At 39.9% G+C, this 27107-nt stretch overlaps 1 protein-coding gene across 1 annotated transcript; it reads right to left on the bottom strand.

Annotated features, from left to right (window-relative positions):
• Nucleotides 1-1130: 1130 nt before the first annotated feature.
• ell (elongation factor RNA polymerase II) lies at nucleotides 1131-26505 on the bottom strand. The gene is made up of 12 exons (XM_079471181.1): nucleotides 26307-26505; nucleotides 17233-17277; nucleotides 11461-11582; nucleotides 10482-10645; nucleotides 9357-9598; nucleotides 7721-7845; nucleotides 6896-6986; nucleotides 6172-6727; nucleotides 5791-5857; nucleotides 5522-5693; nucleotides 3552-3596; nucleotides 1131-3459 (listed from the first exon to the last, which is right to left on the bottom strand). Exons 1-12 carry the CDS (start codon nucleotides 26439-26441, stop codon nucleotides 3343-3345), a joined length of 1881 nt encoding a protein of 626 aa, XP_079327307.1. The 5' UTR covers nucleotides 26442-26505; the 3' UTR covers nucleotides 1131-3342.
• Nucleotides 26506-27107: the final 602 nt, after the last annotated feature.

Raw genomic sequence — 27107 nt, 5'->3', positions numbered from 1 at the left:
TGACGTATTTCCGCGACAATTTACATAGAGGATTATAGCATCATAGTCGTATTGTTACATTACATCATCATATAGCCTTATATTATATTATAACTATATTTATTGCACACATCGTTATAAGACATCGTACTCGTCTTAATACTGTACAATAGATTTTACTAGTGGTGGAAATCGTGTTTTTTCTCCGCTATTTAAATAAAGTTTTTTGTTATGGTCGGACTTGTTTTTGCACATTACCCACGAACTGTGTTCACTCATAGAGTTTTGACAACTGGCCCTACTGTACAATACAGTAAGCATTTAACAGAATACAAAACCATTAATAAAACCGATGGGCAACTATTGTCCATTATATATTACAATAAAGTTAATGTACTTATTTGCTTACAGCTCTGTATTTGTGCAAATAGGGTTAAATACGGCCAAATGCCTATCTTAGTTTAATATCAACTGTTATTATAAAATACAAGTCATTCATTTTAATAAGAGATATAAATTGTCCAGTGTTGTTTGTCCAAAATGCATACCAGGCCCTTTCTGAGGTATTCAATCTACCGTGTTTTAAATAAAGCATGTAATATCTGGAAAACGCAATTCTAAAAGAAAAGTCGTGAAGATCTTCATTCGTTCACATGAATACGTTATAAGAATAGTTACCCATTTCTAACTCAGGCTATATTATGAAGTACATTCCCATATATTATATTCCCGATGGATGATGTAAATACGGACGTTAGTGTTGTTTTGCGGTCCTAAGAAAGGTTGACGTAGAGGCGGAGTTATTTGGCAGGGGCATCAGGATGAACGAGGACACAAATGTAGCCGGGCACGTGTCCAGAACGAACTCTCTGACTCTCCTGAAGCCAAGAGCCAACTGGATCACAGCGATGGATATCGCACTTGGCATTGCACACTGATCTGAATGTGATCTTCGGTTTGTTGTAATTATGGCGTTGTTCATACCATTGTTTTATAACTTTGAAGATACTTTTGGTATTGTTTTAAACAACTAAAATCTGTTACCCAGTCTAGTGACACGAATTAAATTGGGCAACTGTGTATCGTATCAAAAACAGAGGCTGTACTGCCGCCTAGTGGTAAATGATTAAATAGCATACATACAAACGCACAACGGGCAATTTGTTTTATTTAACAGTAATAAAGCTATTCACGGTTAATGTGACCCATTACAAACACAAACCAAATAAACCTGAGAAGAGTTTTCCAAGAATTTTATTGAAATATCAAGATAAATCTCAGCCCCAGTCCCTTATTGTTTCAAAAAAGCGCGCTTTGGGTTTTAGCGTTGACATCCCAACTCTCCACTCCAAAGCTCCCCATTCCCTTTCTTTTTTTTGTGCTACAACAGCAACATTTCATTTGATGCAAACCTATACAACAGGTCATTTGGCACATTTTCTCAGTCGCGTCACGTCGTCTTTGAACCATTTGGTTCCCCTTCACATTCTTCTTCATCGGACCATTTGTTAGGGAACTTAAAAGACAATAACGAAGGTAAAATGTGATCATGTTCGAAAATAAATACTTAATGGTTTTCAAGAAAAGTTCACCTATTTTGTGATTCGCCATCAGTCTAGTTAATTTAGCTTGACTGCCCTTCTAAAGATCAACACCTGGTCAGTTAAGCTCAGAAGGGGCAGTTGTATAAATATTGGCATTCTCTCGAACACAGAAGAGCAGTGTAAAACCACTGACAACAGGTCTTTAAACAGTCAGAAAGCATGCTTACACAAACAGACAAGGCAAGAATCTCCTCGCAACAAAACCCAGGTAAGAGTAAGAGCAAGAAGCTGAGCAAAGTGCTGAATTTTAATATTTAAACATAACAGAGTTCAGATATCAGAATTACAATTGATGCTTCAAAAGGACCTGACAGATGAGCAACTTGTGGTCGTGCTTCCACGAGGCAGATACCATGGTAACGCGAGGAGGGATCCTACAGGAATGTGTCACAGGTTTGCAATAGATCCTGTGCCCACATGTACAATAGATAGTGAGCGCTCCCCGATGAGATGTGTCGAGATGCCCTAGAATGCAATTTAACAGTCATCTCATGAAGGAAAATACTGTTTGGAAATGCTCAGTTCAAGCAAGCGCGGCCTGCTAAAGGGTTAAGACAGTAAAAGACATTAGTGAACGAGTGCATTTAAGGTCTTTGCCCATCAGCCCCGAGAGCACACCACAGGGCTACGTTAAAGGGAAACAATTGCCATTTTGTGGAAGAATGCCGTAGTAAGAATTTGGACCTGACATACGTTACGGTCACACTTATGCAACAGTGTAGATAGGGGAAAGATGAACCATAGCTCATGAGGCACAAGGTTACACGATTTGGCGATGTTCACATCGGATTCCATTCTGCGGATGTGAAAGGGTTGGGATAAAGCGATACTGTTTCAAAGCTCTGAACTCGACGGGCACCATCTACAGAGCTTTGGAGTGAAATTATAAATATTGCATTGTAACCTGGAGCATGATGCTTAAAAACGGCTGCCGTACCTCTGGAATGGCAACCCTGGTCTAGCAAACTGCGGGTCTCCATTGTAGCTTAATACTGATACCTCCAAAGCCTCTAAGGAGATAGTTCTCTCACTCTGGTAGTTCAATTCATGTCCATTGCACATGGTTTAGCGTGTTGCACAAAATAAAGGACCGTAGAAGCCAAATAGTGCCACTCAAAAAGTATTTCTGATGGGGATATAAACTGATCTGCGATGAAATCCAAGGCAGCTTTATGCATTAAATACTGACTGATAATAGGAAAATAAAGAACTAAGGGGTAGGATGTTTAGCATTCATAGAGGGAGTGTTAAATTATAATATTAAATTGACGTATCCCTTTGGAAGACGAAAAAAAGAAAAAATAAATATAAAATAATATATAGTTTATCACTAGAACCTTTCATTTCGGAAAGATATCCACTTAAACTTATTCCTCTCTCTAAATCTTAAAGTATCAGGAACTGGGATCGGGAATTCTCTTCAGTGTTGATTATCCCTGTCCGCCCAAGGAAAAAGCTATTTTTTAGCACACAGAGACCTTCGAACAGGGAAAGGAGGCAACAAATGCCCCACAAGGCTATCCCATAATGCATTCGGCTACACAGGTAAGCTTGGCCAAATACGCCCCAAGTCCCGTAAAAAAAAAAAAAAAGAAATTCATGGGTCTGCATTGTCCTCACTAGAGCACTTGGCCCACTACAGAAAAACATTTCGTGGCATTTTATTTTAGAGAAAGCCAAGGAAAACAAAATCCAGTTTCTTTCCCTCTCAAAGGAGAAGGAAAGATTAAGGAAAAAAGAAAAGACAAAAATCTTGGTATTAGTGCCAGTTTTGAAGTTGCTGTTGATCGTATTCCGCTATCAGTTTTTTAATATGTGCCAGTTTGTTGTGTAGATATTCACAGCGGTTCTTCTCTTGGCTATAGTTTGGATTAGTCTGTAGAAGAGAAGAGATCATCAATCAGTATTTTGAAGAACAAATCCATCTGTGGCATTACTAAACAAAAATGGAAGACGTCGCCGACGTACCTTTTTTATTTTGCGATACTCTTCAAGTATCTGATTGTGGATTGTCTGTGGAAAAAAGAAAACAGATTTTTACAATAGTGTTTCCACATACAGCATCAATAAATTGAAAAAAAAGTCACTATTGCAAAACCATACTATATGTTTAATTAAAAAAATTCTTAAAGTTGCCCACATCATTGCACATTTACACTAGTCAGTGTTGAAATTGTTCCGTTAAATGCCAGAAACCTATAGATCGTATCAGCAGCTAAAATGTCAGTAAAATAAAGTTTCTTTAAATCCAACCTTTAGGTAAACAACCCTTTCTTTATGGGGTTCAATGCAATTCTTATGTCATACAGCAGTATGTGCATTTAATATTTCAAAAGACAGTTGTTGTTTTTGCAAATGTAGTAACAAATTTAATTTAAATCCACATTTGCTTATCCTTTTTTTGTGCATTTATAAAATGACTGGTTTGGGCTTTAAAATCTAAGCATGCTCTTAAAAGGCGCCACAAGTAGCTTTATTGCACAAACATCTGATAGCGCATCAATTGAATTCTGTATTTCATTTATGTGCCACAAACCAAACGTTTGGTCTAAAAAACGCTTGGTTTAAAAAATCCTTACTACATGGTTCTTACACATTCTACAAAGTCAAATGACAGCACTTTTCCAGTACTTTCAATGCGTTTTCATGTTTTTCCAGTATACATAATCACAATGTGGTGGTGATAAAAAATATCAGAAAAAGATATTAATTACAACTTAAAGCAAACTGTCTAGCAAATAAAATTTGCATTTGACATGCTTCCCAAAATAAGAATATTTTTAACAAGCGTTTTTGTGCTGGTTTCAGTCCTACGCAGTTATCATTTTATTGTCATTACACACCGAAGGATGTGCAGCAGCACACAATAATGCCACATATTACAAATAAATGAATTACAATGTAAAACATTGTGTACATGGGATAAAAAATCCGACTTGTCCTGTAGATGGTCTGCTCATGCGTATTAACCTCACACTCTCTAGAGAAGCGTTCAGTTGCTTTTTGGAAATAGCGAATTCGCATGGCGCGAGCGCAACTGGCTCTTTTAGGGAATATGAGAAGATACTCTGATTGGTTTACTGCACGTCATGCCCAAAATACACCCAGGACTCATTGAGACATTAGGGACACCCCATTTAGATCAAGCGACCATTTCTTCCATCGTTAAACTTGCAAAAATGGATTCTGACACACCCCAAACACTCTTGTGCAGTCGTTATAATAGGGCCCAATGAGATGATCCTCTGTGCTTCGTCATCTTGAGTCGATCACACGCACAACCATAAAGAGCATAACAGCTTTTAATGTATGAATCGGATATTGGAACGAAATTAACTCAATGAATAGGCTCTAGATCACTTTGATAAATCAGTTTTATGGATTTTACCAAAATTTCCTTTTGTTCGTGTCTGTATTTATTTCATTGTTTGACGTAAGATGAAGCAAATACACTGGCTCAAAAACGTTTACTCCTCATGGAGAAAAATGTCCCTTTTGCAGACTTTGGAGAAGGTTACTCGATAATCAAGTCTTCCTTTCGACCCAAAATTGTATTTCGCTTTCAATCCTCCCATGTTGTATGTTCCATATGAAGAATTAAGATGCAAAACCCTCGATGTCCATTCGATGACTTTTCGTTTAAACAAGCATTTTCTATCAGGCTCCTCCATTTAGCTTTACTTTCAACACTGCCCGTTATGAAATATCTGGCTTTGCTGGATTTATTTAATGGGTTTTGGGTGTGGAGAGCATTTACTTATCATAATGTCATTTTTGAGGTAGGTAGCTTTTAGAGGGGTTTGCATCTGAACTCTTCATACTGTATGAAGCCGTCCACCACCCCTTTTCCCTTTCTTCATACAAACAACTACCTTATTTACCCTGCTTTTGACGTGAAAATTAGTCAGTGGATGTTTACGGAGCATATCAATGGATACCTTATACTTGTCTGTGCCTTGCTGGAGTTGTTTGAGCTCCGTGTCGAGTATTGTGAATTGCCGGGTGATGCCCTCTATCCGTGCGTGGAGGCCCCGGTACTCGCTGTACTCAGTGTTGAAGTCGTTCTTGTAACTCTGACGCTGCTCTTGCGAACTGATCACGGTGTACTTTCTGTTGAGGAAAGCAAACGGAAACAATGTATTTTTTACTTAGCTAAACTACTGACGTCAACTGAGCTTTAGTATTAAAGACGCAGAAGGGAGCTTACAATAAATAGTCTGCTGTCTCCGACGAAGACGCAGGAATGCTGGAGCTGTCGCACGTTCCGTTCAGACCTGAAAGGAAAAGCAGGTGAATTCAAGGACTTCTGTTTGCAGACGGGAGAAGATCAGCAAGGACGCCACTTCTTAAAGTCAAAGTTACATTTTTGAAAAAAAATGTAAGCTAAACAGGGATATGCAGAGGTACACATTTATAAAATAAACTAATTGCTGGGTTATTTTAGCAAATAGTTGATTGGTTTTGAATTAAAGCTGGTTTAGCACATCCATTCTTTGACACGTATTTGAAAACCAAAGATCACATGAACGCCATGAGGTCAGAAACCACCTCAGAGGTTTATAAATAGTTCATAAAAACCGATCCAAACCTGTGCTGCTATCGCTCGTCGTGATATCGCAGGTTTTCCTCTGCTCCGAGTTACGTTCAACCTCGACTTTCCTCTCTTTCTTCGCATCTTTCTCTCGATCACGGTCTCGTTCCTTAGACTTGTCTTTATCCTTATGCTTCTTCGACTTTTTCTTCGACTTTCCATGCAGAGTGGGCAGACCAGCCCGGTCCTGAGACCCTTCCAGACCGGCGTGGGCCGGCGACATCAAGCCCGGTCCTCCCGTTTGCGTCGTGGAGCGGGGCGGGAACGACGGAGGCTGACTTAACCTCTCCGCCACCGCTGTCTCCTGACTCTCGCAATCTCGCCCGTTGGAGTCATTGCTGACGTCAGAGAGCGGATCGAAGGGACGGGAAATCTCCAGCGCAGGGAACTGAGAACTTGAGGATGTTTCTGCTGCTTGAGAATTAGAAGAGTCCTTTCCATTGGAGGAGCCCAGTTTGCCGTTGATGAGCCCTGATGATTTATTAGCTAGATGCGATATTCTGGGCTTCTTATTGGCGAGAGGATCGGTGAACTCAGCAGCAGGTCGTTTCAGCTGGATGAGTGGGGACATATAGTAAAATTGGTTTGTTAACATACAAGCTATCAGTTAAGGTTCATTCACCTTAGTTGTTGCCACTTTATTGCAGTAAAACTTAACACATCTTAATACAGTTTGGGACTGATTTTGACTGGTTTACAAGAAGAGAGTAGGAAGACTGACCTGGGAAGGTGAACTGCTGGCTGACTCTTTCTGAGGGCTAACCGGGTTCTCTCCTAAAGCAGGAGCGCTGCTCTGAGGCTTACACAGTTTTCTGTGGAGTATGAGAGGCACAGGCCAAAAAATTTGTTTAGATTGAAAAAGAAATGCGTGAAACCACAGTTTAAAAACCCCTGGTCTAAGTGCGCCATGGGTATGTCAACAGGGGGCAGTGTGACATCGCAAACTCTGAGGGCTATGTTTGCATGTAGGTGGGAAGGCATGAGCTGCTACGGTGTATATTGATCTCCGTGTGCCCATGCATGGCCAAACCTTGGGCTTGTGCCACCCCTCCCCCCACACACACACACAGATCAGCATGTGCTAGAATAGAGTTGCATCACTAAGCTCCCGACTGCACAACATGCACAGCTCTTGCATGATAGACAGCAAGACAAAATGTGGGCCAGGTGTGAGGGGGTTCTATGGATTTTAAAAGGCTGTCACGCGGAGGTTCAAAGTGCAAACCCACGAGCATGCGATTGCGTACGTTTCCTACGTGCAAAAAAGATTTTCTTTTTGTATTGTGCAGATGACACCGCACTCTTTTAGTTCAGCTTCCTTGAAACGCATACAGCATCGCAACTGTTAACATTCGCTACTTTCATATCATGTCTTATAAACAGGAGTAGGGAAAGTTCATTGTGACACCTGACCATAAAAGCAAAACAAAGGCACATTGTTCACCATGGCACTATTAGTCAACGTACAGATTCAATATTGTAATCGCTATGGCATAATGTACTGTATATGTATAAATCCCCGGCGGAGACGGCGACTGAAACTTACCGTACAAGTATTCTCTTCAGAATCTGCTGGTCCATCTCTGAGTAACCAGGCCAATCCTGCTGAACTTCCTTAAACAAACAATCCTTCAATGTGAAGGTGCTGTCTTTACTATTTAGGTTAGCCACCTACAGTGAGGAAAGAGACAAAAACAGGAAAAGAAGTCTAAGTAATTTATGTCAAGACCAGGAGCAACCAAACCACCCTTACAGTGATGTGTCAATGGCTTCTGTGTTTGGTGAACTAGCCTTATATCGCTCTGATAAATGTGATTTGGTCAAGACATTGTCTAAGTTCAAAAACATGCTTCTGACTGGCAAATGACTAATTCATTTCTAAACAAAACCTAAACTTTCAAATTGGCTCATTCGCTTTGCCCAGAATAACTTACTGCAAAAACTAGAACAAGAAATATGGTATTATGTATACTGTGCACAAAGGCAGATGTTTGCTTCTGCGTAAGACCTATGCCGTAGGCAACGGGACGTTTTTTGTATATTCTTGTGCGGCATTGTCCGAGTCGATAGCCAATGGCCACTAGGCGTCAGTGTTCACAGGCGTGTTGCTTGGGTATAACCAAGACAAGAGCTGAAGACTCTGTTTGATGTGCACACTAGGTGCTTCTCAATAGGTTCCCTCGCTCCTCCTCACATCTATCACATTTATGCTTGTTTGAATATGATATAAATAAGCTTTTATTTTTGTAAATGCAGACCCATTTCAGACAGTTTAGTTAATATTCATATAGTTAATAAATTAATATAGTTCATATTCATGTATAACATTTAATATTTGACATCATTTCATTACTGACCGCTTTAAGCATGTTTTTAAGTTTATTTGATTGTAGTGGGGATTATATAATCTGCCAAAAGTATGTATTTTTTATATTTGCAATGTGCAATGTGTACAGTCATCATTAACTGACGGCGCTTTGAAATGACGCTAAAGCAAGCAAGGATATGCCATTTCACTTTAAATTCCTTTGTCCTCGTGTCTTTTCCTTGGCTCCAGCCTTTCAGGATGTGTGGGAAGGGAGCAAGACACGAGGAAAGGAAGAGAGGAAAGGAAACGTGGATTCCACAAATACAAATTGAGAAGCACCCACTGTGAAGCATTTAGCAGTGATAGGGTGGTTAAATACAGAAAAACACGTAATTTATTTAGACAATTAGTTCGGAAATTCTTACGAGTAACCCAAGTTTATTTTTACCTAAAGGGAGGGGTTCAAGCAGACCAATCACAGCGCTTGCGGTTACATTTTTGGAGAGATGCGCATCAGGCTACAGCGTAGGGTGCGTGTCGCTGCCTAGGCTATGGCCCAGGTCTAACGCAGAAGTAAAAATTGCACTTTAGTCTACAACAGTGCTCGGTATAGCACGTTACCACATTTCTTAAAGTATCCAATAAACGCACCGCAAACACAATGCAAAAAAGTAAGAATGAGGTACTGAAACTACAGTTGTGGGTTTGCAGACTTAACCGAGATGAAGGTAGTGTACCGTGAAATAATGTGTCTGTGTAATATAAAACAAAACTCATGGGATCCCACCATGCACTTGACGTGAACTTTCATTTTCAATGTGACAATATACATATAATTTAAGGTTGTATACGCCAAGAACTTAAAACTACAAACCTGTTGCAGGAGGCTGTCCAACATCTCCTTGTCCTGAGATGGGAGAGTGTCCTTGGTGAGTCGCACCAGGAGTTCGGGTTTGCGGTAGGGTTTAAGGGCTAGTAAGTGCACTAGCCGTTCCCTCAGCGGCCGCGGTGGCTTCTTTTTCTGACTGCTGGAGATAATCACAGGACGCGAGGTCTGCCGCAGAGGAGCCACGTCAGAAGAGATTGTTATGGGCTTCCGTATCTGTACCCGCTTACCTGAACGGCACAGAAAAATACAATTGGTCATATTTTAAATTGTATTGTCGATTGTGTATATTTGATTAACGGTTTATAGTTCACCAAATATAATGACAAAGGAGAAAAAAACCTCACATCTGTAAATGGTCAGGTCAAGGATTTCCTCCCTATCTCTGCGTATTAGGGTAGTAAACAGCTTTTAAATATGAAGACTCCGTTTGAAATTAATACAGAAGGACTAAAGTGAGCAAGCTTTCAATTTCTATGTGTCCCTGGAAACATGACGGCTCATAAATTAATCCCGAGTCATGTCCTACAGACTGTGTTGGATGCATGCGCGCTAACTGCTGCGTCACAGATCTGGTGCATGAACGCTGTTTAGGACTGTGTGGCATAGTTAGTTTTTATGACACGACTTTTCCTCTGCAGTAACAAAAAGATAAAGCTGAACGATCCCTGAAGTTCTCTGGTGAAGTATTGATGTTTCTGTGCAACGTGTACTCGAGTTGCCGGATTCTCTGTGTAATATTTTTAGCCACTGTCATCATTGAGCATCAGAAGAGACAGCTACTAAATTATGCAACATGCTAAAGTTCCAGACATGGACACAAAACGGAGTAGACATGGGACTCTGGAGCCTCATGTGAAAACGGATCAAATTCTAACCGCCCTTCTTTTAAGACTTCGTGGCCTATGATCAAATTTGGGTCTGCCAGATGTCCAAGAGTTTCAATAGGAATTACACAATCAGCAGTAAACTGACTCCGACTGACTAGATTTATTATTACTTTTATCACGTTTTTGACATTTTCAGAACATGAAGGTTGGGTTGTTGTGACAAGTAAATAATATACTTTTGAGTGTCATGTCCAAACAGTGCCAAACTAAATAAAGGCCTTACCCACGTATCTCCCTCCAGGCTTGATGACGATGGCTCCGCGGCTCCGGGTTTCCTCCTCGGCCTGAGCCATGCTTTGCCTGGCTTTCTGGTAGGAGTCATCTGTGGCACACACTGTGATTTTGTCCTGGATCCCTCCCAAGCAGTCCAGCTGTATGCTCCCTTCACTGGGAAAAGACCAAACCAGTCACACACTCCAAATGCAAACATCGAAGCAGAGTACGGTGCCACCTCCAGTATTAAAAAGCCATTTTTAAGTAAGAGCTGTCATGGCACAATTGAGATCCAGGTGGTTGCATGGGCGTCCTGGAAACCTTGAGACCTCAAGAGCAACACCTGCAAAATCATACAGCCAAGCGTTCAAGAGGCTCCATATGACCAGTTCAACCACCCTGAAACGTGGCCAACCTCATTTTTGAATAGCATGTCCTAACACAGTCTACACCAGACGTGAGCGACTCATGCAGTCCATTATAATCAATGAAGATAAAGTGTAAGCCTATGGTCTATTACACGACTGTTTAGCTATTTATGTAGTCAGCAAGTGTGTGATGACTAGCATTTTGAAACCGGATCAGATTTAAGTGTGCACCAGTCTTTATAGTGTTTATAATAACCGAACTTATACTGACCCCTTATTTCAAACACTAATGGACATGTATCCACGAGAATGCATTTATATTCAAGCAGTTTCATACTCATTTGGTTGGACAATCGTCCAAATCCGATTGATTCTCTCTGTTCTGGTGTTCAGCAAGGGCCGAACAGTACTGGGAACAGATGGCACTTCTAATGATGTCATGGATGCGACCACAAAGAGTTCTTAACATTAGACAAACTCTGACCACATCACTTAAACTCGTTTCCATGGCAACAACTTCAACTACACAACGCTTTAACACGTTTGAATACGTTACGCTACCTTGAGTGTGTAATCCTTTCAGCGGGCACGAATAAAGACATGCTTTGTTTTCATTCTTACCTTGTGATGTACTGCTGAATGCAGTCGAAGCTGCCCTGGGGGTTGTCCTTCCCCACATTGGACAGGTAGAACGTAAACGTTCGTAGTTCATTTGGATTCTCTGACTGCGGAATTGAGATTTTCTGTTGAAAGAGGAGAGGAGCAGCCAATTTAAGCAATGAGACGAGACCAGAGCAGATCGCCAGTTCAAATAGGCTTATGCAGAGACATGATTTACACTTGAACGGTTACATCAGTCATCTAGAAAAAAGACATTTTATAGCACACGACAAAGCAATGATATGACCAAACAAATCTGCTCCCTTTCTCTTCATCATATAGACATTATTTTGGTTTAAAACAAGATCAATTCATCTTTAAAGCTATGAATGTAAATGTAGACGCATTACTCCATGTGACCTGTCGTTAGAAGTACCAAAGTTGTGGAAACTAGTAGGCGATGGTATTATTTGGGTGACGTGATTTTGAAGGCTCACAGACATGGCATGAATGTGGATCCCTGCAGCAGCAGAGAAGGAACACTGTGAACCGCAACATGACATGGCGCATTGTTTCCCCACACACAAATGGTTGTGTCGTACACCGTGCTCTGGCTCGGCTTACCCAAGGTTCCTCACACGTGTGTGGCCTACAGGTGGTTGACTATAAATACCAGCCAGTGTCTCAACTGCACATAGCGTGCCCAGAGGCTCTCTCTGCTTGACGCTTCACTAAGCTAGCATGCATGCTCCTTTTCACACTCCTATATTTTGGAGTATATTACTGTGGCTCAGTGATTCGAGCACGGCGCTAGCAACGGCAAGATCATGGGTAGATCCCAGGGGATGCACATACAATGTATAGTATGATGCAATGTAAGTCGCTTTGGATAAGAGCGTATGCCAAATGCATAATTGTAAATGTCAACAACAAAGATAAAAACCACTCTGTGGCTTAATTCAGTACATTTTAATAAACATTTCCTCATTCTGAAGAAAACCATGATACAGCAAATACTTTCAACTCTGAAACGTCTGCGCGGTAACTTGCAGAAAGAAAAAACCCACAAGAGAGGAAATGCTTTTGAAGGAAGAGCTTGCGTCACAGGCGAAATGTGACGCACTGCAAAATCCAATGTGATAGTCAATGCAAGGAACTAGAGGGAGGAGACAAGCAAGATTGATGGTAGCTTACAGTAAAATGAAAACTGGCCTTACATGTTACATACTCTTCATAGTACTAGTGCTGTTCGATAAATAACTGCGATTATTCTCAGCCAAAATAAAAGTTAGTTTGTAATAGTATATGTTTGTGCACTGTTCATATTAGTTTTGCCTTTAACTATATAAGTGTATGTGTTTGTAAAATCATGTCTGTGCACGGTTTATATTTATTTATTTTAGTAAAAAAACATTTGTTCTGGATGCGATTAATCACGATTGATCGTTTAACAGCCCTACTGCATACTTTAGCTATTGGTAAAGTATGTCTTACCAAAACTTACGAAACCGTAAAAATAACAGCGCATTAAATATCAAGAAGATGATCGATTATTAACGCTACTATCAAACTCACTGGGATTTGTATTATACCGCAGGAATGCAAGAATTGCAAATCATAACATAACTTTATGCATATGAAAAAGTTAAGCATGAAGTTAACTTTCCTTGAAGGAGCAGTTGTCAAAAAACACAATTCTGCTACTATACTCACATTTAGTTTTTAAACCATCTTGACTGACAATCTTCTCAGCAGAACCTCAAAATTTTTTATTCCCATTTGACAAGCCGAGACCGAATGGAAATCAATGTTTTCCAAATGGCAGCCTCCTAGATTTCCCTGATCTCAACTCTGGTCCACATGTTGTAAAATAACGGTTTCCTGTCTGTCAGAAGGCCGGGCCTTGGGGAACAACCATGTAAAGCTCTTTGATGCATCATTCCTTCGGACAAAATGTCAAATTCAGCATCTGTGCTTGAGCAGAGCAAATTTCAAGCCAACCCATCGGTAACCAATATGAAACTGGAAGACCTACAAGACAATAGCATCATGCTATGTCAAAAAGCAAGTGCAAGCGATTAACTACTCTTTTTGGATGCGCAGAACCAAATACCATAGGAAGGTGTCGGCAAATGATCTTTTGCTGCTGAGAATATGCCACAAAATCTCTGACACGGCGATGTAAAAAAAGTGAATCCAGCAGCGAATAGACCTCATCTTGCATGTGATGCAGTGAACTGTGGTGTCGCTTGAATGCAGTGGTTGCGCTAGACTTTTTAGTTGTCCATCATTTTGACGGACAGGATTGCAAAATAAATCTGTTATATATTATTACCCGTCACCATGGTTCAAGGTGGTGCTCCGTGCTAATTAGCATGTTCATGATATCATCAATCTGAACTTTCGTTTTCTCTCTGAACTTCTTATATTTTAATGCAGCTGAATGCACAATAAAGCCGTTGTTGTTTATATTCATTTATATATTTTAGTTTTTAGACATAAAATACTACAGACCAAGGTTTATGTTCATATGTCCAGTCAGTAACAATGAAAGGTGCCTGTAAAAGGTGTTTGTACTCACCTATAAGCTGCAGTTTGGACATGAATGTGCTGCTTTTGCACCTCACTGAACAGAGAAGATGCAGAGATTGACATTTTTCCCCTCACAGAAAGCTAATGTTTATCCAAAAAGACGCATGTCGTTTTTTGAGGGAAAAACTATTGCCCTTATTGTAATCTGTCATAATGACATACAGTCTTCAGATTTTTCCGTCACTGAAAATGTCATTTTATTACCTGTTAACGCGACCACTGCTTGAACATGCAGCTCCAGCATTCAGTCAGCAAATCAGAGTAAACGCATTCATTATAGAAATGAAATTGAACTTATATAAGACTTCCTTAAAATGTGGGCTGAACTGTTGCATGTCCAAGTTGAAACACAATCTTCCACATCTGAAATTGAAGTCTTTTTTTGAACATTTCAACAAATGTCTTATTCTGCATCATTTAACAAAGAAACTTCCGTCTCCAGGATTCCAGTAAAGCAATAATGTAAAACAGGTTTGGACGGATATGAGGGCGAGTAAACGTTACAAAAATATGTAATCTTTAGGTTATGCATGTCTCACAGCCATCAGCATGTGGTTTATAAACTGTATCAAACTATTTAAAAAAACAACATGCATTTCTGCATATTTACATATGTGCGAATAATATGCACTCAGTTTACATTAGTGTAAAATCTGCGAGGTGTTGACAAAACACATTCTTCAACTTTAGGAAACAGGAACAACGTTTACAGTGCTAACGTTCTGCTGATGGGTCTGAACTGGAATGCACAGGGCCGAAATCCGTGTGGAGAGTTTTGAAATATGACAGTCAGTCTATTCGGTACCAGAATTGCCACACTGGGCCATGTGTTTATCAGCCACTTCCTGTCTAACAGGCAGTCAAGAAACCGATGAAAGAAAACTTGTATTGACCACCCTCAAGACGTTCTGAAATGTTGTGGGTTTGTTGCATGATGCACACCAATGGATGCTGGTGACATAGCAAGTCTTCACTGCCGATTTCGCAACCGAGCAGAGGATGTTGTGGTTACTGAAAAGTATGATTTTGCACTAGGAAGTCATCAAATCAGCTATGAGTTTCTAACAATAAAGGACATCGAGGTTCACAAAGGTCTGTGACTACATGATGGAATATGGAAATGAATGACACATTACAAAATAAGGGTAGTGGATGAATCATGGTGTCAATAGTCTTTTACTGCCAATGAACAAGAATCTACATTATAGGTTCATGCAAAAATTATGTTAGTCAACCTCATGTTGTCACCACATATTTCAATGGAACACAAGTTTTGTTTTCAAATTGTGAATGTACAGCCAGTTCTTTTTTATTTAATGAATGTTAACGGTGACAAGAGCTGAAAAGCATAACAGGCAGTCACATTTATCATGAGAGAATTGAATCTCCATGTAAACCATTCATTTAACATCTGTATTCATGTATTTCACCTTACAGCTTCGATCCTTAACCTTTTGGGTTAAAATGAACTAAAACTAAATGGGATTGAGGAAGTATATATATTTTTGCCATTAATCCGGTCTTCCGTGAAAGTTGAAAATATGTGTCAGATCGCGTCACTCAATAAAAAATGTACGTAACACATGAGCATGGAAGGCGATAATTCACGTGTGGTGTGAACCCAGCATTAGGGTCATGATTTGATTCTGAAATGATTCTTGATGTACTAGATTTAAGAAGTCATTGCATCACGTTTGCGCTAAGAGTCAGACTAGTGTTTGAACTTTGGCCAACTACTCCTCACGGAGTGCCCAGTAAAGCCATTCTCAACGACTCATTCTGCTGTCAGACATAAAAACAAGTACATAATAGTAATTAAATGAGACTCATTAGTGCTGTATGTTTAACGACAGTCACTTCCACACATTGCCACATCGTAAAACGAAATCATCATACAACAATGGCTACATTGCACTTCTTACCGACAAGTCAGCTGCGGTATAACGTTAGTAAATTGAATGTGCCGTTTCTCCCTGCTGCTCACTGCACAGAGCAGATGCAGAGAAAGACTATACTAAACATGTATTTTGTTGATAATGCAGTTTAGTCTTACAGGGCTGGGTCTTCCACCTTATTTCTTCCAAAGACTTCACGTTATTATATTTACTTGGGCTGGGTATCGAGTCTGATGTTCCCATTCCATTCCGATTGAAAACCTCTCAATTAGATTAGAAAATGTATTTCAATGCTCATTTTGTCTAATTTAAAATGATTAGTCATCTAGAGCAGGGGTTCTCAAACTTTTTGAAACACTACGACAGCCGACAGAAAAGCGATTTACATGCACAAGCAGGATTAGCTTCAAAGTTGTTCCTCAAGAGGGATCAAGACGAGACAAAAGCTGCCGATGCAAGTAATATATATCAACAGTCTGAATTGAAGTAAATGTACTGTTTATATAGGAGGATAACGTTAGCATATGATAGCGGAGGGAGCCAAGTCAGTCACGGGCTAAATAGAAAATTCAAAGCCAGTGTTTTTAAGCTAAATATGTTCCAGACATTTCATGAAGACCCTAATAAATCATACCAACTTGTTGAAAGTGCTCGTGCGATGAGGATAAAATTGTGAGATTTTAATAAAATCCTTTTTTGTTGGCGGGTTGTAGTTATTATACTTGAGATGCTGTGCATGCCTACGGACTAAAGTTTTCCTCTTTTTAATCAAATCAAGTCAGTATTTTGTTTTAAGAATGAAGTGACATAAGTTCACAATTAGGAAATTTTTCTCCGAAAAATCCAAATCTTGATCCTGTCTCAGTGACTAATTCACTAAACATGTATGCGCCTTGTTTGTGAAGAAACCGAGAGAGCAGGTGCGCTCTCCATGTGACATGAAAATTACACTTCTTAATGCATACAAGACAATGACGATTTAAATACAAAAGACATATATACGATTTGTTATTTATTAGTTAATCAATAACGTAACATGATTTTTGCATGTTTCGAGAGTATGGCATAAGTGAAAAAACGTATAAAAAATAATGCAGTTCCGTTTCCATTTTCTGCATGCTGCGGAAATCATTTCGCGGACCCCCACTTAGCGAACCCCTGATTTAGAGGACTCCTTAGAAGGCAGCTGGGGCCCCTGGTGGGCCACAGCCCTCCTGTTGAGAAACACTGCTTTAACACCACATATTGCAAAAGGCAGTGCACACTTGAAGCTGATCCCAAAACTAAAATAAAGTTGTACACTTACCCCTTGATTTCCTGTGAATCGTATTAGTGGTTGAGCAGTCAGGCCCTGCAAAAGAAAGAAAAATTAAAATAAATTTAAATTCCACAAACAGCACACAAAATGGTATACACAAAGTGCAGAGTAACCCTCGCAAACAGGCAGGACGGCATTAAAAACACAGGATCTATAATTACAATAAGAGACAGCTATACAGGTAATTCCCAGCTTACAGTGTGCTGCCTGTTTCCCAATATAAAGAGCTTTAGATCAGGTAAGAGCACAATTTCAACAGCGGCTCCACAGATCTGAGCATGTGCCAAGAGGAGGAAATAACAACAATACAGGGAAGTAAACAAATCAGACCCTTTGCTCTGTATAAATGTTACAGGCGACTATAAACGTTAGCTTTAGCACCCAGAGCATTTTGAAGCAATAATGTACGCGAGCTTACTACACAGGCCACGTGCCTTTGAAATGTGCCTACTACTTGAAACTGAAGGGTTCAGGTTTGGTTGTCACCACCTAAAGCAATTATGCCACTTCACAAAAAATAGCACATCTATCATACAATCATTAATCGACATCAAAGTAATCCTATTAAACCACCTAGATGCAGCATAGGACGTACATTTTACGTTAATTTGCATGGTTCATCATTTCCCGGGTTGTAATGATTCAGTGCAGTGCTAGAGCGGCTTATTACATTAACGCCAATTGTTCCGTCCCATTCAATCAGCCAATCAAACGGCTGAATCAGATACAATGTGCTTCAGAGCTAATTAGAGAGGCTGATGAGACGAACCACCGGCTGCGTGTTTTTCCAGAATATAAAAAACCCATGAACAAGATCATTCAAGGAAGCCAAGCAACAACATTGTCTGTGTAACAGCCTGGTTGACCAGTCAAGCTTGATGCTTTTGATGACATGTTTCTCAAACCGCTAAATATGTCGGAACATGGAAGAAAAAGTTAATTGTGTAAAACATTAAGTGTCATTTTATCCAAATGATACCTTAAAGTTGCAGAGGCTATAATTTACATGGATGATAATTTACACTGCTTTTAAATGGTACAATGGTGAAGACAGCATCGAGGGCACATAGGCGGCGCTCGTGAGCACACTTCTGAGCGCTAAAAAGATGAATGGGACACTCTACGGACTCGTAGACTTGGCGAGCATGCGTAATTTAGATCGCATGTCCACATGAAATGCAGGTTTTGGGACAGGGCCACAGACACACAGTTCCAAGACATGCCAATGGTCATATTCTATCGCTGTTTGTCAAAAAAGGTATTTTCAAGATAAATTTATATTTATAATTATGATGTTTGACGAGTGTTGCCTTTCAAATGCACTTTTAAAAACAACTCAATCTCATAGTTATTTAAGATAGAGCAGTACTTTCTAGTGCTGGGCGATATATTTGTTCATAATTTTTCTATATAAACATGCACTAAACGGAGGCGTTTGGAATGTTCGAGTGCATCTCGCGCATGAGAGGTACATATTCTGTTCGCGTCAGAATGGGTGCGAGCATCGCACGGCTGAACAACAGTTGACTAACACCGGTATAGCAATTGCAAGTTGCAATTCCTTCACTTCATCGTGAGTGCCACCTCTTCATAAACAGCATAATTTGTAGGACTTAGAAACCTGTATAATACTAGTGTGGAATTTTTCAACAATATCACCAACAATTATCACCTTGACAGTGGAAAAGGGCATTTTAAGTAGATCTACTGCAGTATTTCCTCTCTTAATTATCAGAAAATGCATTTTAAAATATATACTGTCATGTACTGACAAGCTGGTATAAATCTGGTAAATACAGTTCTATGCATTTACGGTCATACCGCCCTGCAAAAGTACTTCCTACTGATCGGAAGAGCTTTGCATAACACAGAATTGATTTCAGAATCGATTTAGACATGTATAATTCGTGTGAATCTCAAAATATATTGCAAAGCCCTAATAAGTCTTTCCTGATTTAGGAGAATAGCAGTTTTAAATAACTATAACGCAACAGAAAACAATATCGTTGGGATCATTTTCAGAACAATTTATTCCAGCCGATGAACAAAGCATACAGTCTCTGGCAGATCTCTAACATTTGGCTATTAATGATCGTGACACAGATTTAATGTCAACTGTAGCTGTCGGAAAGCAGTGTTTACCGCAGGATAAATATATACTAATGTAAGGCCCATAAGCTGGCAAAATATACACTTTACATCCCGGACACAAGTGCACCATCAACCTTTATACATAGCATCCAGCCTTTGCTGTGCTTTTGTTTTAATTCCCGAACGTCTTTTCTCAAATATGAAAGCATTTGCAGCAGGTCATGTACATTACGTTCATTGTAGTGATTGGGAACAATGCAACATGCAAGCTTAAAATAAACAAATTCAACACAAAAATAAATGTATTCATCTGCTGGTTAGGATGCAAATATATAGTCACAGATAACATCATGGTTATCGTTATAATGTGAACTGCCCTTCACAATACATGCACATCTAATAAAAAATAATGCCAGAAAATTTACAAACGAGTTTACAAAATAACCAAAAGAGATTTGTCCTGTCGACCGTTGACAAGGCAAGAATCTGATAGCTTAGAGTCTAAGCTAAATAATGACAGAAACTTTACAAAGATTCTACATCTATCAGAGTTGAAATTGTGACTGTAGTAGCACGTTACCATGGATCATTATTTTATTCAGTTCGGCAAATTGTGCAAACGCAGGGAAGCTTTGTCATTATCCACGGGGTTCTGGCTTGCATCAGGAAATGAATAAATCATCCTTCTGATTCCATCTGTGACCAAGATTGGCGTAGGTAATGGAGACACTATGTAGGCCCGGGCTGTGTACGTCACATTCAATGCATCAGTTATTACTAGCATACATTCACAGAAGCCAGGACACGGGAAACGTAATGTACATGCTATGAACATTAGATTAAGATGATACCCATGTGGGTACGTAACCAATATTTTTGTCAACTAATGGTTTTATTGAAGGCCATGAAATTTAAAGTGTGCAGTCTTCGCACCTGATGAATTTCAGGTGTAAATCTGGATAAGACATGTCAGCGTTTATAAACCAGTGGAGGACTTATTGACTAGTACAACCTATTACAGATTTTGATTCTTATAAAAAGCTTGGCTGTTTGATATTGTTCTTAAATCAAAATCTAGTTAAACTTAAACGTAAGAGAAAGCGTGACAACGTAGATCAGATATCAATAAAAGCATCATAAATAAAGGCATCAAACCGAATCTCTAAAGCCCTACAAGAGTGCACCTCTTAGCCTGTTTGTTTCAATGGGCTGCTGACATATCACTATTTGCTGGGACACAGGCCCAGAATGTTCCACAAAGCGAAACTTTGGACTGAGAGTCGCTCCTGACCAACACGCACTTATCACTGGAGATCCAGGTAGAGCAACAGCACTCATTTATTTTGGGACAGGAGATAAAGCTATAGAAGGATCTAGTCCTTTAACTGCAATTATTTTTCCTACGGATAATGGCTGATACAATCGTCAATATTAGACATCTACCACAACATGGTTAAATATCTTTTTACTTTTTAGATAAAAACAGTTTCTTTGAAACGGTCTATATTGTGTGTTTATGCCATGTTTCAAAGCAACAACTTTTGATGGGAAACTAACATGTTGACATTGTCCCAATTAAGATATGTACAGCTGCACTAAATGCGTTCAGAAGATGCGCAAATTAATGTAGGTCTCTCGGCAACCGCAGCAACCTGCGCACGCTACAACACCAAGCGGGTCATAGCCAGTCAGTTATTATTTCATGTAACAGGTAATTTCACAACAAGATCCATTGCAGAACCCGCAGATTAACCTGTTTTTTTTCCTGCAGTCCCATGCTCGAACGTACCAACAGGAACGCATGCCAATAATTTCTGTGTTAATGTAAAATATTTTAAATAAAACCGATAAAAATCAAACTGAAAGGCTATAAATACAAATCCTTATCGCAACTGTCATTTTTATTACACTTATATCTGTCCCAGTGACAAGGCTGAGCAATTTATCGAAATCGAATCACGATGCGTTGCGATTTGCTAATTGCAAGAGGCTGCAATGTGGACGCAATGCAACTAATATGCACCTTGTCTGTTGAGGCCGCTTTGATTGGTATTCTTGCTAACCAACTGTGTGAGAGCATGTCCATTATGCCCAATCAGCACTGCCCTAATTCAAATTCACTAAACACGTGATTGTGACGGATCGATTTCAGAACTAGCTGCAGCCAAAATAAATCAAAATAATGCTGCTGGCGCAGGCCAGATATTGTTGCTAGCGGGCCATGTTGCCGTCCACTGAATGTCCCATTTAAAAAAATGCCCAAAACACACTACAAAAAAAGGTATTTTGTAATGGTTGTAATGGAATCAACTAGAAATTCTGTAATGTTTTCTTTCAGAAGCGTAAATATACTCATACTCCCCACTATTGAGCTGAAGCTTGACTTAGAAATATTAAAATTGCAATCGATTTTAAAATAAAATATTTCCCTCAGTCAGACATCTCTACTTTGCAACCACACGACAAGTGATCAAAAAGGTCTAAATGAACCTCAAACCAAAGGCCCCATGACAGGCTGACATTTCAGAGTCATGTTTGGTTCACCAGACCCTAGTTCCAGCATTGAAACATGTAGAATCAGCATTCCTTAAATATCCATGGCACAGGAACTGAACTCAACGTGAATCCGGCCACAATCTAGTAAATCTGCTGCAAAAATTTGCGAGCGATGCCGCGAGCAGGATCTTTTTAACACGGCCTCTTGCCCTGCTTTAAAGGGGTGATTAAACGCTGCTTCATGCATTCGAACTTCTTTACAATGTTGAATGTGTGGGCTTCTCATGCTAAACATGGTCAACTTTTTAAAAACCAAGTTGGACATAATATTTCTGTTCTTGCTACACTCCCCAGCACTCCAACTTGTTTCAGAAAGTTTTTCGTTTCGTAACAGGGAACCTAATCCTTTCGTTAGGCAATTCCCCTGGAAAAGCTTAAGGCGAAATAAATAGCCTGCCCAGTATTGTACATGTTGAACTAGAGCACGAGCACACAATAACATTAAACAAACAACTGACTTCTCTCAATATCGCAAGAGTAACAAGCTGCCGGCCCACAGCGCAGCTAATCTTTATGCTGCGCAGCCAATCTTGATGGAAGGCTGCTCTTACGCTCATTGCTCGAAGGTTGCTGCATGGGCAGGCTATTTATTTTTTTAACTTATCAAAACAACAACCAAACAGAAAAAAATTATCTGAACTTGTCATGAGAATGTTATGGTGATGTGTCGCTATAAATGTTCTTTTAATGCTTGTGAAGACGTTTAAGTCTTGATTAACTTAACTACGTCAATGTTGGAGCAAGTTATTTTTGTAGCTTGTTGTAGTTGAGACCACCAAAACAGAGACTAAGACAAGACTGAGACCAGAGTGTGTCGAAATCAAAACAAGACCAATACCAAGCGCCAAGACTGAGTCAAGAGACGCAAAGATCATCATCACTCCCAAAACTCACTCAAATGATCCACATAATTCTAAAAAGTCATAATAAAATAATAATAGAAGTACTTGGGTGATTTATTGTGCAGAAATGTATGTGTAGGATGTTCCAATTTTTATCACCCACATGCTGTAACATTAACATTTTTGTGCAGGTAAAAATTCCAACTGCTAAAATGTTTCTTGGGTATTAACCGTTTTTAATGTTAAGTCTGAGATCTTAAAACAAAACATTCAGTTTGATTGCTTTTTTTATGTAGTCAATAGCAAAATAGCTGTGTGTTTCTCAGAAACGCACAAAAGTTCAGATTTGTTTGGGACTGTCGAAACTAGAACAATAACTTGTTTAATTGTGTCTAAAACGTATTACTCAAGGTTTATGGAATAATTATACAAAATCAATATCAGATCAGATGTTATAAAATAAAAACAAGATACAAGTACCTTTTTTGCAATCAAATCTCAGATATTGTGGGCCTTTGTGTGTATTCATTTTGTTGACAGATTTCTTTAAGACAATCCCCCATTCTTTCCTTACCAGAAGTAAGAGAAACAAAAGTAACAGAAAAATCCGATAAGGAACAAGTGGTGACTGCTTTTAAAGCCAGAAGTTTTACATCCAATCACATGAATGATGTTAACACATAAATCAGACAATGCACACGCAATTTAGTGTAATTCCCACAGTTGTGGTCTTGACCGGTCTTTAAATAAAATCCCGAGACTACCAAGTCTGAGACCAAGACAAGACCGAGACCAAAGACAGTTGAGACAAAGACCATCAACAAATGGTCTTGAGACCGTTCTCATGTACTACAACACTAGCTTGTTGCCCAGCAAGAAACAGTTTCAAAGGAGTTTGAAAAAGTGGTTACCTACAAACAGAAAGTGCTTACGTTAACTACATTGAAGCAACTGAATATTGGTTAAGCAATGGATTTAACGCTTAGATAGAACAAATATCTAGAATAAAGTGTAGCTTAAAACTTTTTGCAGACTTGTTTGTCACCTGGCCTGGCACCTCTCTGTAAAGTCAGCACTTTCAAAAAACTAAATCCACGGCAGTCACCTGTGAATGAGAAAAATTCTAACAAAATTGCAAGGTAAAGATACTTCAGCTTGTGCTTCCTCTCTAATGCCACTGAAGTCATTCCCTTGGTTGATAATCCCAGATACCAAACACCATATAATGTAGTTTTGCTATTGAGAACTAGATAATAACTCACAAGATCATTAGGTTCCTTTAATGACCGTTTCCGCAGACTGCTGACCAAAGCGATCTGTACATGCGATTCTCTGGAGGACTGGCGTATGCTCGATGGAATGTAATGTCGAAATTTACACGGCTGACCCGTGATCCAAAAATAACTTCATTACTTAACCTATTGATAACTTAAAACTAAGGCTTTGACTTCCTTTGAGAGCAAACCGGGTCCAATTTGATTATTCCTTTGCCCTTTCCGTCATAAATGTTACAACAAACAGGTTAATCTGTATGGTTTATATATATGACCTTGTTTTAAAAAATTGGAGGCTAAATCTTTGTCTTCGTAAAACTAACACTTTCATCAAGGGAAAACCCTTCCTTCCGAAAAAAAAATGGGTGTAAGTGATGCAAGCTGGCTGCTACAAGAAGCAAAAAAGACAACACTGAGCAGTGGACCAACCGCTGTGTAGATCAAACTGTGCATAAATCTAGAGACCTGAATTCAGGGTTCAGCTTGAGTCAGTAAGGAAGCACCTGAACACACCGGGACGGCAAAGAAAACCACAATAAAAATAGATTACTTTGCATGCGCTGTTTAACACAAACTGACAATGCCTTCAATTCATACATCTGTCTGTAAACACAACGATGGTTCGCATTGCTTTAACAACATACATTTGGGTATATAGGACCTGTGTATCATATGCACCACGAAGTGTGTCACACGACACGCAAGTACCAAACACTCCTCAAAACATGAGCCGAGATGAAGACAAAAGACGACACCGAATCTCCCTCGAATGGTCCCTTTCTGGTTTGTTGAAATATTTGACTTCATAAAGCTTGAGATGGAGACAAGGGTGGTCGCAACAACAATCTAATCATCCATCTAGGCAATTTTCGCAAAGGCTGCCAAAATACCCTTAGCAATAAAAGCAAATTCAAATATGCAAACATGCCAAACTAAGGCTTGCTTTTAACTTTCTGGTGCACCATTTGCGCACTGCGCTCGAACGCTAAAAATACTCGCAAGCAAAGCTTCAGCTTTAGAGTGTCACATGTAAACCGGTCGACTTCAGTTTCACATATCACATCCAAGGAATAGTCCGTAATGGACCCCGCATTAATCGCTGCATAGAAGCACAATGCATAAACCAGACTTAAAACGGGTTTGCATTAAAAAAAAACATTTGGCTACTCAGCCGTTACCATCAGTCTGGGGTGTAGACTGAAAGCTGCGATTTGTCTTCCTATCACCCGGTTTTGTGACATCACCACAAGTGTGACTCAACTTCTGCTCTCGACTGTGTGTGAATAGACTCGGCCCTTGTCTCGTCTTGTATCGAGTTGCGTTTGCACTATTATCCCAGATTATACCTGTGGCCATGGCACCACCGTGGCCTTCCTTTGATCTGAAACACCAAAGATCAATATGTCATTATCAAATACAATCCACCTGACAAACCTGTTGCCACCGGAATGGATTCTGATACACCTAGAACAAGCTGTATACAGAGCTATTTTAAGCATGTTTTCAACCATCTGCTGAAAGATTTCGTTAACATTAGCACGATCTCAAAGAGAAACGTGTTTGAAGCCGCCCGTTTTAACATCACAACCTTAATGCCAGCTAAAATGGATGTGTGTTTTTAAAGTGAACGAATACATTCAGCAAACAATCTTATCTCGGCAATGACATGGGCTTGGTTAAATCCCGACTAACACACACAACGTTATCTCGATAAGCTCGTGGCTTTGTGAAACTGGAGACGTATTAAAATAATAACAACTCTATTTAATCGATAACACGAACCGAAAAGCTTACAGTGTCCCAGACTGACTGACTTTCTAACCGACAAACAAATCGCCATTCGACGTTAAGGTGACTTAATATCGTAAACATCATTTGGATAGCATTTCTAGATTGATATACAAGACTTTTCAGGCCTGTTTAAAACGTTTCGTGCTTTTAACGGACCCGGTTTCTTAAAAAAACAAACTAGAGTGTCTGCCACCAGTCCAACAATACCAAACCAGCAACGTCAACACAAGTTATCGGGTTCATGAACTGCTGTAACTGGTGTTTAAATAACGACCCCGTCAGTGTTTGTAAGTTAGTTTACAGTGAGGACGACGACAGGTTGTCGCAGGCACCGGTTATCGACGCCCAAGTTCCTGCTCGCTTTCGGGGGAATTTGTTCAGCTGAGTGGGTGATTTGCTGTCAGGCGGCGAAATAACTGTCGCCCGCTGCTCACCGACTGTGAACGCGCACGGTTAGCCTGCTAGCACCGTTCGCCCAAGCTCGCGTTGCGCTCGACGCGGGTCTTACCTTGTTGCTCTGATAGTCCTCGAAGGCTCGCAGCGCGCTGTCAGTCAGTTTGACGTGATAGACGGATATATTGCTGCCATTGCTGACTCTTCCACAGGACAGTCCGTAGCACTGCTCCTCCTTCAACGCCGCCATCTTGCTCGCATTTCCCACCACGCTCACGCGCCTCTGCCGTAAACGCAACAAGCAACTCGAGCGAGCGAGGGACGTGATTATTCATGAGGCGTGTTTTACGTACAGCCCGGAGGGGGCGCGGCTTACGGGTGATAATGAGACAAATGAGACACGAATGGCGTCATTAGAAAGAGATTTACGACAGATTTGTACTTGGTAAACAACAGGCAATCGTTTATTTTTGATCGTAAGAGGTTTGATAAAAGTCATTTCCGGTTATGTTGCGAGACACCGGAAAACTCATGGTTAGGGGTGGGGGAAGCTTTGCATCGGACGCTAATTACTCAAAGAGCTGCGTCAGAATAACGTCAATGTCTGGAAGTACCTCTTGAATAGGGAATGCCCCCTAAAACTCAGTCCAGGGAAAGCGATGGTTTCTTCGCGTTATAAACCTCAAACACGTTTTATATTCCTGTTATACTACATTGTGTTCCTCACATATTCAGGAAACTTTTCAACTTTGCTTTGTAAATCATTTCGGGGTTAGGCGTGGCATCGTTCTTGTAAACGTTATACTTCAGATGTTTAAACATTTCCGTCTGACATTGCTCGAATGTTCAGCATTCAACATGTTATCGACGGTGATTATGTCATTTATTTTTTCCAAATTGAATTGCAATTGGTCTA

This window comes from Barbatula barbatula, assembly GCF_947034865.1.
Source record: "Barbatula barbatula genome assembly, chromosome: 13".
In the NCBI taxonomy this organism is placed as follows: domain Eukaryota; kingdom Metazoa; phylum Chordata; class Actinopteri; order Cypriniformes; family Nemacheilidae; genus Barbatula; species Barbatula barbatula.
This window is presented reverse-complemented; position numbering and strand designations above follow the sequence as displayed.

Coding starts and splice junctions, on each gene's coding strand:
- ell (XM_079471181.1), bottom strand. CDS start 26,441: ATGGCGGCGTTGAAGGAGGAGCAGTGCTACGGACTGTCCTGTGGAAGA. Junction 9,599..10,481: donor GCCTGGAGGGAGATACGTGG/GTAAGGCCTTTA, acceptor TGTGCCGTTCAG/GTAAGCGGGTACAGATACGG. Junction 6,728..6,895: donor CCAGCAGTTCACCTTCCCAG/GTCAGTCTTCCT, acceptor CCACTCATCCAG/CTGAAACGACCTGCTGCTGA.